General features: G+C 38.0%; 1 protein-coding gene across 1 annotated transcript; it reads left to right on the top strand.

Moving 5' to 3' along the window:
• Positions 1–356: 356 nt before the first annotated feature.
• Positions 357–13463, top strand: LOC129275912 (serine-rich adhesin for platelets-like). The gene is made up of 5 exons (XM_064109527.1): positions 357–708; positions 8683–9891; positions 10477–10851; positions 11493–11582; positions 13156–13463. The coding sequence occupies exons 1-5, from the start codon at positions 429–431 to the stop codon at positions 13398–13400; spliced, it is 2199 nt and encodes a 732-aa protein (XP_063965597.1). The 5' UTR covers positions 357–428; the 3' UTR covers positions 13401–13463.
• The last annotated feature ends 1506 nt before the right edge of the window (positions 13464–14969 follow it).

Genomic DNA, 14969 nt, shown 5'->3' with positions numbered 1-14969 from the left:
TTTAAGCCCCTGTTTCTTAACCTAGGAACTGAACCATTTACTAACTGATTAATCTTACCTTTTCTCAGTTCATGTGATGGTTCATGAAAATCATTTTCAAAACTACCAGTAGGCCTACTGGACGTATCAAGGTGATCAAAAGTCTCATTACCAACTTGTGAAGAGTTACGAGAAAATGATGGTGATATTGAATAAGATTCGTCACGGTTTCCACAAGATTCATACATTTATACATTTATACATTCTCTTGCTGATCCTTTGCTTCATCTATTCATTATATCTTTGACTGTCTTTGCAGCTTGATATTTAGAGTCGAATTATGGAATAAAAGTTTTGTTCTTTCCTTGACAGCGTGTAACAGTACTCAAGTTGAACTCGGCGGGTCCTGCTATCATCTTTCACAACTGGAGTCCACGTTCTACGATGCCATGTCTTCTTGCGACAGTCTTGGGATGCACCTCGTCTCCATCGGATCCCAGGAAGAGCAACAATTCCTGGTAGATATGTTCGTTAACCAAGATTACTGGATGGGCCTCACCGGTGTTGCCTGGCTTGATGGTTCAAGTATCGCCTACGAAGACATCGGCCAAGCTTCGGCGGCACTCGATCAGGGCGGCGTCTGTTTCGCGATTCTGCCGTCGTCTTCATCCGAATGGTTTGATGCTCCGTGTTCGATCTCGAATTACTACATTTGCGAAAAAGATGGCGGTGAGTTGAAAGGATCTCGAGCTTTTAATTCCCTTTTTTTACAAGCAGGGGGATGAGATAGATCATGCCCCTTCTTTCATTCCACAATAATATGAACACATCTATTAATTCATACCCTATCCATAACTCTTTTAATCAACCCCAATTTTTATTGCGCATAGATCCCTAAGACACCATGGTCCTAATTAATATGGAACTCTCAACCATATAAAAAGTTATTCGTCTGTTTACTCATTTAAGGCAAACGTTAAATCCATGTTAATATAAAAAAAATTTAAGTAAAATTTCGGTGTCAATGTTTCTGTTTATCGCAAAGTCATTCTTCTTTTGATTTCATCATTAATGATATCTCCATCTTGACCATCATCATTTCCATGGCTTATACTTTCACCATTGTCACCTTGACATCTTCATCATTCAAGTTATAAACTTTTTTTTCGGGGGGGGGGGACAAAACGCATAAAAGTCGAAGAAACTCAAAAGAGAGGGAGCGAGGGTGGTATTGCATTTCCTAAAGTGAAATTGAAGGATTTCGTGCATAATTATTTTTGTGACTTTTGTGAAAATTTTAGGTAGAAATTGTAAGTTTTCAAAATTTCTGGGGGCTTGGGCAACTGCCCCCCTCCCCCCTCCCTTTGCGTACTGGAATTTTCTACAGGTTAGATATTTACATACAGGAAATTAATAAAATTGTAAAAGCAATAATAATAATAATTATGGTTAACATGGTAGATCTATTAAAACAAGTAAGTATACGAACTATGTTGAGATCCCTTAAGCCTTGCAAAGTTAACCAGGGAAAAAACAAATTTGAATTGCTCGTGTGGCAAAAGCTTTAAAGGGGCATTATATTTATCAGCTAGGAACTGGGCGTTGTGGCGTGCGCCTGTAATCCAAGTTGTGGGGAAGTGAGTTACAAATTGATGCAGAGGTTCGAGCCCTGGTCACGTCTTTCGGATGGTGACGTTAAAGGTCGGTCCCAGACGTAAATAATCATATCTGATTGATACACGTCTGACAAAACTCAAATACACACACACACACACACACACACAGCTAGGAACGTTATCAATTGAATAAAATATGGCTATTTCCTGGAAAAACAGACATAACAACAACCATGTGCACGGGTATTGAATGAACAATATTACTGTGGATAGTTCATAGTTGAATAATTAATGTCGCCAAATAGCAGACACTTTGCATAGTTGATCGAGCACAGGATGATGAGAGTGACTTCACCCGCATTGCACTGATTAAAAGCTTCACCATCATAGCGACGTTGAGCTACCATAGAACATGTAATTGTACAGAGATATTCATTCATTTTCATTCATTTATTTATTTCCATTAAAAATACATATGTACAAGTAAAAAATTGAAATATCAAATTGATTAAAACGATACAAATAGGAAATATAATATACATAGCATACAAATAATAACGTACGAAATATAATTAAAATAATAATGGAAAGGGTGCACCCGTAAAAGCCAATAAGGCTTGATGAATTGGATGCACCAAAGATATATAGAGAATGTATTCATAATACAAGTAAAATGTTAATGTCGTCCTATATCGTACAATATACAGTTTTCATTCGTATCTGCAAACATAAGTAATTTTTGACAGCCTTTTCCCCAAAATATAAAACACTGTTTGTATGCACTGTCAGACCTGCGCACTGTATGTACTGTCAGTATGTATTGTGCATTTTCAATATTTCTCCCGCTTCCCCAAATCATCACTTTCACACACACGCCCTCATACACACACACACACAAACGCAAAAAACAGACTATAGATTTTCCATGAGAAATAAAATTACAGCAAAGTTCGTTCACTTAAAGCATACACTCTAACTCAGCTGGGTGTTGCTGATACTTAATGTTCAAGGTTCAATGTTTTATTCATATCAACATCTCACATTTTCAACAAAATCAACAACTCAGTACAAACAATAATATTATACAATACAAACAATAATATTATACAATACAAACAATAATATTATACAATACAAATTATCATAGGTAAGCATAAATACATATCGTAAAATATGAAATGTATACTTAATATAACAATAAAAAAAGTACTATAATGTTTTCTTGTAAATGGTTGTAATATGACAAAGAAAGAAAAAGAGAGGTGTGGATATGGGGAGCCAAATGTAAAAGCAGAGCTTGTTGGTTAAAGGCTCCAAAGAATATGCAGTGAGAGTCCCATAAAAATATCAATACGACAAGAAAAATAGGGGAATAAATAAAAAGGGCAAACGAAAAAGTAAAGGAAAAACGGGGGATACACAAATACATAAATGATGAGTAGGAAGAAATAAGTGTAAAAAGCAACAAATTGAATTAGAGCCTGTAGGGGAATGGAAATAATTATTGCTAACCATTCAGTTCTTAAAAAGGACCTATACTTTCAAAATTACCTCCAAAATTCAAAATCTTAAACTTTCGTTAAAAATTGAAAGTTAATGTCAATGTGTTAATCTTCAAATGATCTTAGACATTGGTCTATATGACATAAAATGGCCTAATCTATATACAAATATTTTTTGACAGGAACTTGTCTAATTCTACTAGGTTCCGCGGTGTCTCCTCGAAGCTATCACTGGTCTCACAAGCGGATGATTATGATTTTTTATCGTATTTTATTATGTTGATTTGTTTAAGGGGTGCATTCGAGGGACATGCACCCGCACCCCCCCCCCTTGACACCGGTTGGCAGTATATTGCTAGTCTGCAGGCACAGACCCTTGGTTTGGGCAATTTGCATAGTGCATAAAAATGCAGAGTCCGAATTAGTAAGACTAGATACTATGTATGCCTACTGTAGCTGACTCTACTTATTTGAGACAGAGTCTTTGTAATCTAAACCTGTTATTGGTTGAAGTGACAAATCTAAGTCCGTCCTTGCAGACATGTATGCCTTTATTGCACTCATCTTTGGTTCGTGAGATATCTGTGCGCGGGAAAGAGTGAGACGACGCTCAATAATATTTTGTAGGTCTATACATCTTTATCTTGGAAATTCAATACAATTGTTGTTTAAGTTCATACCCTTTCAAATTTTCTTTTTCGGTGAACTGACGTAGAGAAAGACACGTAAAGTTACAGACAGAATATGATAAGTGGTGGGTCAAGATAAACAATGATGAATTTGAGTTGAAAAGATACAATAGAATCACCTTGAACGACTGTACGTCTTTCATCCCAACACCCTTCTCGATTGTATTCTGATGTGTGTCTGTGAGATTGGCAAAGAAAACACATAACACTTGGGCATGACAAGAGACAAGTATGCTACATCGAGCAAGAAAGAAGTTTGACACTTCTTAGTGGCAAAATTATCATTCATATACAGGGGCGGATCCAGCCTTTGCCGATAGGGGGGGGGGGCGATTTTGTTCACCCATATTTTCCCCGATCTTCCGCCCAAAGTTGGTTTTTGTTTGGTTCTTTGAAGTGGTATAGTCACTTCTTACCTATATATAACACAACATAAATATATAATAATCTCATGAGCCCTATTTAAACAGTGCAAGCGCGAAGCGCGAGCTAATTATTAGGGAAATGTATTTTGTCCTGAAAATTGAACATTCTTGGCAATGTAAGTGATCCTGAACAAGATGCGTATGTAACCGGGGGGGGGGGGGGCACTTCCATTGACGAGTGGATACCATGCGCGACCATGGGGTCCCGAAAAGCACCCTTAACAAGCATTTTCCATATTCTGAAAATGCACCCCTTAACAAGTATTGGCGTGTGATAAACCCTACCCTTAACAAGTATTGGAAACAAAACGATACTCTTGGCAAGTATTCCCTGAATTGAACCCCTAACAAGCGCAGCGAGATTTTAATCGTTATGTTACGGACGTCGGTCGTCGGTTTTACCTTTACCTACATCATTGGGTTTAGTACGGCCCCACCTCCCACATCTCGCGCAAATCGTACTCTAAACACGTAGTGTTGGGGCAAAAAGTACATCCTCTATAAAACATTTTAGTCTTAAATTTTGTATACCCTCGCAAATTTGACCCTAAACACGTATAGCTTTTCCAGGCCTAGCGAAATAGATACCCCTTTTCATTATTTTAGTGTTTTTGACACCCTTATTACGTTACTTAGGTAAAGTGCCCTATCTTGAAAAAGACATCCTTTTTTACGTGATTTTTTTTGGTCGCACATGGTATCCACTCGTCAATGTAAGTGCCCCCCCCCCCCGGTATGTAACTACATATTTACTGCGAGCTCGAAGCGCGAGCAGAAATTTTTCGTATACATTCTGACCTGATCGAAAAGGGACCTGTTAAGGATTGTTAGCAGTTAGCCATAAATACGATACATATTCCAACAATCAAATAATGCGAGCGCGAAGCGCGAGTTAAAAATTTATGACATCCTGACCTTAAAAATGAACACTCTAAGCACTTTTTGCAATCATGAATAGGATGGGTATATAACTAAAAAATGCAAGCGCGAAGCGAGAGCGAAAAAAAAAAGAAAGTTAGACCCAAAAGCGGGACACTTATGTTTTGTAAATCATGAAAAGGATGGGTAATTTGGGTAATTCTTACATTAATAATGTGAGCAGAAAATTGTTGATATACTGATCTGAAACTGGGTAATTTAAGCATGTTTTAAATAAAGAACAAGTCGCGTGCCTCAATAAGCATGCGTGCGCGAGTTTTAGACTTAGAATCTTGGCATTCTAAATGAAAATTAATAACGCGAGCGCGAAGCGCGAGCTGAAAATATTTGGTATTCCGATCTGAAAACTCGTCAATTAAGCTCTAATTCAAGCACTGTGTAGGAAAATTGTGAAGTGGATATGGATCGCACTTAATAAATGATGCGAACGCAAAGCGCGAGCTGATATTTTTATTAGACCTATTATCATTTTTACCTAGGACCGGGACAGGATATCATATAGAAAATGATGACTGTCTACCTATTTTTCTTCATAAGCGCGTAATAATGCTTGTCGATATTCCTTTCTGAAAATAGGGACAATATAATTAAAAGGAATTCATGAAAATATTATTTTAGTTTTTGATAAAATAAACATAATGAGAGCTCGAAATTTGTTCATATTAAGGCCTGAAAACTGGACGTTTTAAGGACTTTTGTAATTATAAATAGGGCGCATGGGTTAATATATATTTCTTAACAAAAATGCGATCGCAAATCGCGAGCCAAAAACTTTGAGAAATGTCATAAAAAGGGAATTTTAAATAATTTGTTATAAACACTGTCGAGGTATACATTACTCACCAATCAAAATGCGACTAGGTCTTGACAATCAGACATGAAAAGGGGATATTTTGAAAACTTTATGGAATACTAGTACACGAAAAGAATAGACTCTTGACAAATGAAATGCGAGCGCGTAGCGCGAGCTGTAAATGTTGATACTTAGACAATAAAACGGACATTTTACAGAGCGCTTTTTGAAAATCAATTTGTAAATCAAACAAAATGAGGAAAGCTCTATGTCCGAGCTGAAATATGTTCTGAATATTGACTTCAATCTTGATATTTTAAGCTCCATATAAGCCTATTAATTGAGTAGATATGTATCTCATTGAATATGCAATGCGAGCGTGAAGCGCAAGCGAAAATTTTATATAGTGACATGAAATATATATTTTTTAATTTTCTCCCCTCACCCTATTTTATTAATTCACTCTTCTTCTCACTTCTTTTCCTTTTTTTTCTTCCCTTCCCCTTTTTTCTTTTTTTTTGCTCCGCCAATAGGGGGGCCCGGGCCCCTCGCCCCCCCCCCCCCTGGATCCGCCTATGCATATATGAAATTATCTAAGAATTAAAGATTAAAGATTATTTTATTAGTCAATGTAAGAATACAAAGAAATTTGGTTTCCAATGGCTTCAACAATAAGTATACACAAAGATGAAAAGTACAATATATCATATAATTCATAACAATATTGAAAAACCGTATTTACTACCTGTATTTGGTGTGTGTGAGGGTATATATATTTTGTTTGGAATGATATTTCAAATGAATGAACAAATGATATGAATACAGAAGGAAATAATAAATCAAAACATATCATGTATACAGTGCGTATCAAAAAAAAGTTTACACTTTGAAAAAGCCCTGGGAATTAAAAAATATACAACATGTGGGTATTTTTTTTACATATAATCTTGGGTTTGGGTCTCATCTATCTAATGAAAGCAAAAGTTATGACAGAATGTTACACTTGAGTGAGCACTGTCCATTTTTGTAAAGATCGCAGAAATCTGTTTGCGCAGAAATGCTCGTTTTCACGCTGTGTAAAGGGCAAAGGGCGAAATCAAACTTACCCTGCGAAACATTTCTTATACAATTTTGCCACCCAAATTTAAATTTCAACACTTAGTAAGCACAACCTTTACCCTTTTTTGTGCCAGCTGGATCTGAGGACATAACTGAATCTGAACAAAAGTTTTTATCAGACATCTCCAGCAATTTTTCACTAAGTTTGTATCATTTAAAGTGGGTTTACATTTCATTTTTCATTTAATACTTGTTTTTCCACACTTTTACCAAGCTTGACAATGATTAACAAAATTAAAATGAAGTCTAAGCCATTTCATGTAAATCACAGCTCAGTGTAAAGCAAATATCGTCACGATGGTCTCGGTGTGTGGGGGAGTGGGGTGGGGCGCAATGCACTCTTCGAAGTGTTTTGGGCAAGGAAACAAGTTAAAAAAGGTAAAAGATATCATCAAATCAATTTTACTAGCTAAATTCCACGTATTCTTCATGATTAAGGTCTACTTTTATTCGCATAACTATTTCAAAGTTCTGCGCAAATCATTTTTCACTAACTTTTCAAACGTAAGTGGTGCTCACTCAAGCGGAAATATTTTTCGACAGTTATATCGTCGTTTTCTTAAATGGATCTGTACCAATATTAAAATGTGGAAAAATCTTCAGGATATAACAAATATATAATTTTACAGGAATTTTTCTAAGTGTAAACTGTTTTTGATACGCACTGTATATATAATTTATGATCATTTTGTTTCCTCTAAGCAACATACAAGCAATCGGGCATTATGGTCGAACAAGAATTCGAGTATTAGAATCGAAATGTTAATTCAATCAACATTTTGTCTACTGACAATTTGTTAGGTCTGACAACTTTCTTTGATTTTGATTACCTTAAGCCCGGCGCACACTATGCGATTCGTTGCGATCCGAATTTCAAAGAAAAAAAAACATATGAACATTCCAATCAATAAAATCTTAGCGATCAGAATTTAGAATAGTGGTAGGACTACTGAAATCGAAATTCAGTCTAGTTCGAGCCTCCCTGAAAAGAAAATTCAAATTGAAATCATAATGACGTCATCATCGGCTGCGACTTGAAACCGATTTGGACTTTACTCCGACCACAGGGGGCTTGCCACAAAGCAAAATTATATGATTTTATTATTCCTAACATTATGCCGGACTTCAAATGATATAAGTTTACTTCTTGAAACTTTCACATAATGCAAAAATGCGATTTATTAAAAAAAATCGCGTCGCAAGCGATCGCATAGTGTGCGCTGGGCATTAGAAGCACAATTCCTAAAGTAACTGTCACTATGTCGGACGTGAGACAAGGTAGTCCTCTGATGAAACTGAAACGCTCGATCACAACGATTTGGTGGATTTATGAAAATTTCAACAAGAAGTGGCAGTATTAAACAAGATCATATTCCAAGGGTATTGTCGGACGCTTTGCCATAAAGTTAATTAATGGTCACTAAGGAAAAGGTTAGAATGACATGATCCGGTGACATGATTATTTGAATTCTTTTGATCGTCTTTGCCGCCTATTATCAATTCTCCTCCTCCCCCTTTCTCTCCCTCTCTCTTTCTCTCTGCCCATGTCGTTCCTTTCTCCAATTCCCATCAATATCTCATTAATTTTGCTTACTATCTCTCTGATTTTCCCCCACAAAGCGTGCGATGCGTCGGAGTACATTGAACACGACGGTTCCTGTTATTTTTTCTCGCAAAGCAAGGAGAACTTTTACTCGTCAAAAGCATCGTGCGAAAACATTGGAATGCATCTGGTCTTCATAGAATCGTCGAAGGAACAAAAGTTTTTAGCCGACAACTTGCCCAAACGTGACGATTACAATAGTGATGAGAGCGATGATGGCGATATTGGGGCAGGCAATAGTGGTAGCAGCAGTGGAGGCAGTGGCGAAGAAAGCAACTCCGACAGTCATGACAGAAGTAGAAGAAGCAACAGTGACAGTGGTGACAACAGTGGAGGAAGCAACAGCGACAGTGGTGACAGCAGTGGAGGAAGCAACAGCGACAGTGGTGACAGCAGTGGAGGAAGCAACAGCGACAGTGGTGACAACAGTGGAGGAAGCAATATCGACAGTGGTGACAGCAGTGGAGGAAGCAACAGCGACAGTGGTGACAGCAGTGGAGGAAGCAACAGCGACAGTGGTGACAACAGTGGAGGAAGCAACAGCGACAGTGGTGACAGCAGTGGAGGAAGCAACAGCGACAGTGGTGACAACAGTGGAGGAAGCAATATCGACAGTGGTGACAGCAGTGGAGGAAGCAACAGCGACAGTGGTGACAGCAGTGGAGGAAGCAACAGCGACAGTGGTGACAACAGCGGAGGAAGCAACAGCGACAGTGGTGACAACAGTGGAGGAAGCAACAGCGACAGTGGTGACAGCAGTGGAGGAAGCAACAGCGACAGTGGTGACAACAGTGGAGGAAGCAACAGCGACAGTGGTGACAACAGTGGAGGAAGCAACAGCGACAATGGTGACAGCAGTGGAGAAAGCAACAGCGACAGTGGTGACAACAGTGGAGGAAGCAACAACGACAGTGGTGATAGCAGTGAACGAAGCAACAACGACAGTGGTGACAACAGTGGAGGAAGCAACGACGACAGTGGTGATAGCAGTGAAGGAAGCAACAGCGACAGTGGTGAAAGCAGAGAAGCAGAAAGTGGCTATTGGATTGGTCTTTCTCGTCTCTTTTGGGAAGATGGTTCGAGTTTGTCCTACAATAAATTAAGAGATTACAGCACAGGACTCGCCATGGGAAAGGTATGCTTTCGCATGTCTGTCATCGACAATTTCAAATGGATGTCTGATTCGTGTTCTGCTAAATACCACTACGTTTGCGAGAAGGAAAGTGGTGAGTTCTTGTTTTCATACACATGTATAAACCATTTATGCCAAATGTGCCATGTATACGAAGCACTTTGATTATAGACAATTCGCCGATAATCAAACAATTACAGAATGTTCAGATGAAGATCAGACATATTTCAACTTCTAAAAGTCTCATTTATTACGCTCACCCTACAAACAAAGTTCGATTCACAACTGTTGGCATTATTATCATTATATTCACTGTCATTGTGTTTGTCTTAATAGTAATAATTACAATCATGATAATACATAGAGCAATTTTTTAATCTCTTTTAGATAAGCTTCATGGCAAATCAACGACAAAAATGCATCATAGGTCCACAAATTGTACAATGAATAAACTATTAAAGCACTCTTATTATTATATAATTATGTCTTCAGGTTTCCCCTGAACGTGATTGCTGAAGTCTTGGTTTTCAAACTCCGTGACAGCTTAGGAAGCATTTTTAATTCTTTTTCTTTGTTTCTTTTCACATCTGCCTTTTTTCTTCTTTTCGCTTTCAACTCCGCTTTTATCTCAATTAATCAATCGATCTTTTTTTTAAATGTTTGAACTACCATTGGATAGCCTGTGACGAGAGCAGTCATGACACCATGTTCGAAGGGTGTTGCTATCACTTCTCCCACACCACGTCCAACTTCACGAGTGCCAGGTCCTCATGTGAGGGCTTAGGAATGCATCTGGTCTACATTGGGTCTCTGGTGGAACAGAACTTCTTGGAGAACACTAGCCCACTGCAGGCCGATGCCGATGGCTGGTGGATAGGACTGTCGAGTGTGTCGTGGATCGATCGATCAGGTTTAACGTTTGAGAACTTCGGATCTGCTTCTGCTGCTTTTGATGACGGTGGGCTTTGCTACCGACTAAGAGCAGAAGACGATTTCCAGTGGGTGGACTTGAATTGTTCTGAAAACAACCGATACGTTTGCGAAAAGGAGATCGGTAAGCCTGGTGTAGAATGATTTCTCAGGGACAAAATTAGCATTAACATTTGACATCAGGGACGGGGTTGGTGACTGCGTGAACATGCTTATCTAAAATGCAAGTGAAAATGTTGCTCCATATATGGTCCACAGCGTTTTTTTTTTGCATTCTCTTATGGCCCTGTAGGAAGGATAAAGGCATTCTGGTGCTTCCTAACGCAAAATGGTACTTCCTAAAACACAAAAAAATATGGGAAAGGTCTACAAAGCTCTTGTACATCTGGCAAAATAAACAGTTTTATATTTTATCAAGAAAATTTAGCTAAGACCCCCACTTAAGATATGCTGGGGGTACTCAATAATGGTCAATGTCCTGGTTGGAGGCATAGTGTGATTTCTAGTTTATTCATGTATTTTTTTTAAGATCAGGCTCATCTTCGGTCATTCCTCTCATAAAACTACTCCACTCCGTTCTGAAACAAAAATATGACCAAAATGAGAGGGTGAAATAGTTTCTTTTAGGAGGAAACGATGGAACAACAAAATTGCCTCGTTGTCGACGCGGTACATGTTGTATCTGAGGACATTGGCTGAGCCAAAACATTTTATGTAGTAACTGTTTTTTTCTTTTCTGATTTCTCTGTTCACTTGGGTATATAGAATCAGAAACAACGTCGGTCCGTTCTGCTGCATCAGCAACTTCTTCGGAACCTGCAGCCATTCCTGATACACCTTTGATTCACAATCGAGGTATGGCCTTCTCTTTCACTTCACGCAACCCAAAATTTGAGAACTCAAATGATACTTCCCCCACCATGCCCACTTTCATTTCATTTCACACTTTACATACATCGTACCCATTCTCATCCTACCAGTAACCCCTCCAATCTTCATCTGGTCAACCCCAAGTTACTTATTTTCAACAGATCCATAAGACATGATAGTCCTTATCGGAGAACTTTTAAGAGTGTCTGTCAAAACATGTCGGTTTCTTCACTCATGGCCCGTTCAAACGTTATTTAGATTAACTAAGGCAGAATTCTTGTGTCAATAATTATGAAAACCCTGTCACTCTTATTCTAATCCAATAATCATCATCGCTATATATCACCATCATCTCTATAACTATCAACATCATCATAATTACCATCACCATCATCATCATCACCACCACCACTAACACCATTATCATCACCATCATCATCACCACCACCACCACAATCATCATTATCATCATGAGCAGTAGCGTACCGTGACTCGGAGGAGACAAAGCATTGGGGGGGGGGGCAAAGCATTGTTCACAGACAATGCACTGCCCCCCCCCCCCAATGCTTTGTCTCCTGCGGTTCACGGTACGCTACTGATCATGAGTCATATTAATGATGAAGATTGATCATAGTCATCTCCATCGACATCATTATCATGAACATCCTGGAAACCATTAAATGTTTTTATTAATAACCTTCCTATTCTCTGCGTCAATCTATTAAATGGAGCTTCTTTTTCCAAGTTTTCTTTTCAGGCTGTCGTATTTTAATCAGCTTGCTTCGGTTCATAGGTTAATATTCATAATAATAATAATAATAACAATAATAATGATATAGGTATATTTACCCAGGGAAATCACTTCAGTTCTGAAAACTGTTTTCCCAGCGGGCCCTGCTATTATTATTACCCCGGTTTTAGCTGGGCTGCCTAGGCGCTCAAAGCATTAAAGGAATTTCTTCCTACCGGATACCCATTCACCTCAACTGGGTTGAGTGCAGCACAGTGTTGATAAATTTCTTGCTGAAGGAAATTACGCAATGGCTGGGATTCGAACCCACGACCCTCTGTTTCAAAGTCAGAAGACTAATCCACTGGGCCATCATGACAGTTCTAACACTTATAACAGTTTAGCATCTTCGTGGGAGTACTTATCTACGATCCATTGTCGGTAAAATTGAATTACCATTACCATACATGAAAATCGATCCATTCTTTTGGATTATAAAATTGAACTTACGAAATATGTGGGAATAAACTGGGCGTTGTGGCGTGCGCCTGTAATCCAAGCTGTGGGGAGGTTACAAATTGATGCAGAGGTTTGAGGGTAGAGCCCTGGTCACGTCTTTCGGATGATGACGTTAAAGGTCGGTCCCAGACGTAAATAATCATATCTGATAGATACACGTCTGACAAAATTCAAATACATACACATGTGGGAATAAAAAAGTGTTTTGTTTTAGGTGGGCAGAATGGAAAGCACCTTTGATTGTCGACGTTGTAAGGACTAAGCCTGTACCCTAGCTTATTAAACATTTTGATCTTTTTTTTCTCACAGCCCTGAGTAAATCTGCGAACTACGTCCTTGTAAGAGACAACACTGCTTTAGTTGATAATTACGTGCGGACATCGATCACTACATCGTCACTTATCAAGTGTTCTCAATTGTGTTTCACATATCCCATGTCATCTTGTTCATGCTTCACTTACATTGAGCACAAGAGGGCGTGCTTGCTAACTGAGAAATGTTCTTCATCCCGATTCGAAACACGACGTGGAGCGAAGACTTATATGGTTCATTGAACTAAAAAAAAAATCGTGTTCTACGTCAATATTTTATCGAAAAATGAGTCAAGTATATGAAGCAAAAATACATATATAACATATATATATATATATATATATATATATATATATATATATATATATATATATATATTCATATATTTAAAATTGAATTTCAATTGTTAAATTCAATTCAGCTCAAGTTTATTTTCCACTTTTCATTAAAACAGTAAAGGGTCGCAGAATGTGGGTGTGGGATTTTTAACGTGTACAAAAACGTAAAAAGTATCATCTGATCAAGAAGCCTCAATCAGAAGTTTCTTGATCTGTATTTTTGCATTGTCTGCAGTCTGCACCACCCCCCCCCCCCTACTTTCAATACCGTTCCGCGACGCCTGATAGAAAAGCAAACAATGCTGACAAAATAAACATGTAAATCTATTGAAATCCCCATTACCTCCCTTTTTGAAAATTCGTTTAGGCCGAAAAATGTCTTTGCCTGAAGTCGAATCCGGGCTCCGAGCTTAGAACGCTGGTGCCTTAACCACTAGAACAGTAACACAAAGAGACTGGTTAATGGTGAGGACGAATCCGATCCGATTGACCGTCAGATAAAGAGATTTTCAATATTTCAAAATAGATAAATAAACATATATATATACAGTGCGTATCAAAAAAGAGTTTACACTTTGAAAAAGCCCTTGAAATAAAAAGATATACAACATGTGGGTATTTTTTCACATTTAATTTTGGGTTTGGGTCTTATCTATCCAATGAAAGTATAAGTTTTGACAGAATGTTACTCTTGAGTGAGCACTGTCCATTTTTGTAAAGCTCGCAAAAATCTGTTTGCGCAGAAATGCCCGTTTTCACGCTGTGTCAAAAGGAAAGGGCGAAATCAAACTTACCCTGTGAAACATTTCTCGTACATTTCCATTGCACTTTTAGTTAATTGAAATAAAACGGATACATTAAAGCTTTTTGTAACAATTTTGCCTGCCAAATTGAAATTTCAACACTTAGTAAGCACAACATTTACCCTTTTTGTGCCAGCTGGATCCGAGGACATAAGTGAATATCAGACATCTCCAGCATTTTTTCACTAAGCTTTTATCATTTAAAGTGGGTTTACATTTCATTTTTCATTTAATACTTGTTTTTCCACACTTTTCCCAAGCTTGACAATGATTAACCAAATGAAAATCAAGCCTAAGCCACTTCATGTAAAACACAGCTCAGTGTAAAGCAAATCTCATCAAAATGGCCTCGGTGTGTGGGCGCAATGCACTCTTCGAAGTGTTTTGGGAAAGGAAACAAGTTAAAAAAGGTAAAAGATATCTTCAAATCGATTTTACTAGCTAATTTCCACGTGTTCTTCATGATTAAGGTCTACTTTGATTCGCATAACTATTTCAAAGTTCTGCGCAAATCATTTTTCACTAACTTTTCAAAAGTAAGTGGTGCTCACTTAAGCGGAAATATTTTTCGACAGTTATATCGTCATTTGCTTAGATGGATATATACCAATGTTAAAATGTGGAAAAATCTTCAGGATATTAAAAATGTATAATTTTACAGGATTTTTTC

Source organism: Lytechinus pictus, chromosome 14 (assembly GCF_037042905.1).
Source record: "Lytechinus pictus isolate F3 Inbred chromosome 14, Lp3.0, whole genome shotgun sequence".
NCBI lineage: Eukaryota > Metazoa > Echinodermata > Echinoidea > Temnopleuroida > Toxopneustidae > Lytechinus > Lytechinus pictus.
This window is presented reverse-complemented; position numbering and strand designations above follow the sequence as displayed.

Coding starts and splice junctions, on each gene's coding strand:
- LOC129275912 (XM_064109527.1), top strand. CDS start 429: ATGTCTTCTTGCGACAGTCTTGGGATGCACCTCGTCTCCATCGGATCC. Junction 9,892..10,476: donor CGTTTGCGAGAAGGAAAGTG/GTGAGTTCTTGT, acceptor ACCATTGGATAG/CCTGTGACGAGAGCAGTCAT. Junction 10,852..11,492: donor CGTTTGCGAAAAGGAGATCG/GTAAGCCTGGTG, acceptor TTGGGTATATAG/AATCAGAAACAACGTCGGTC.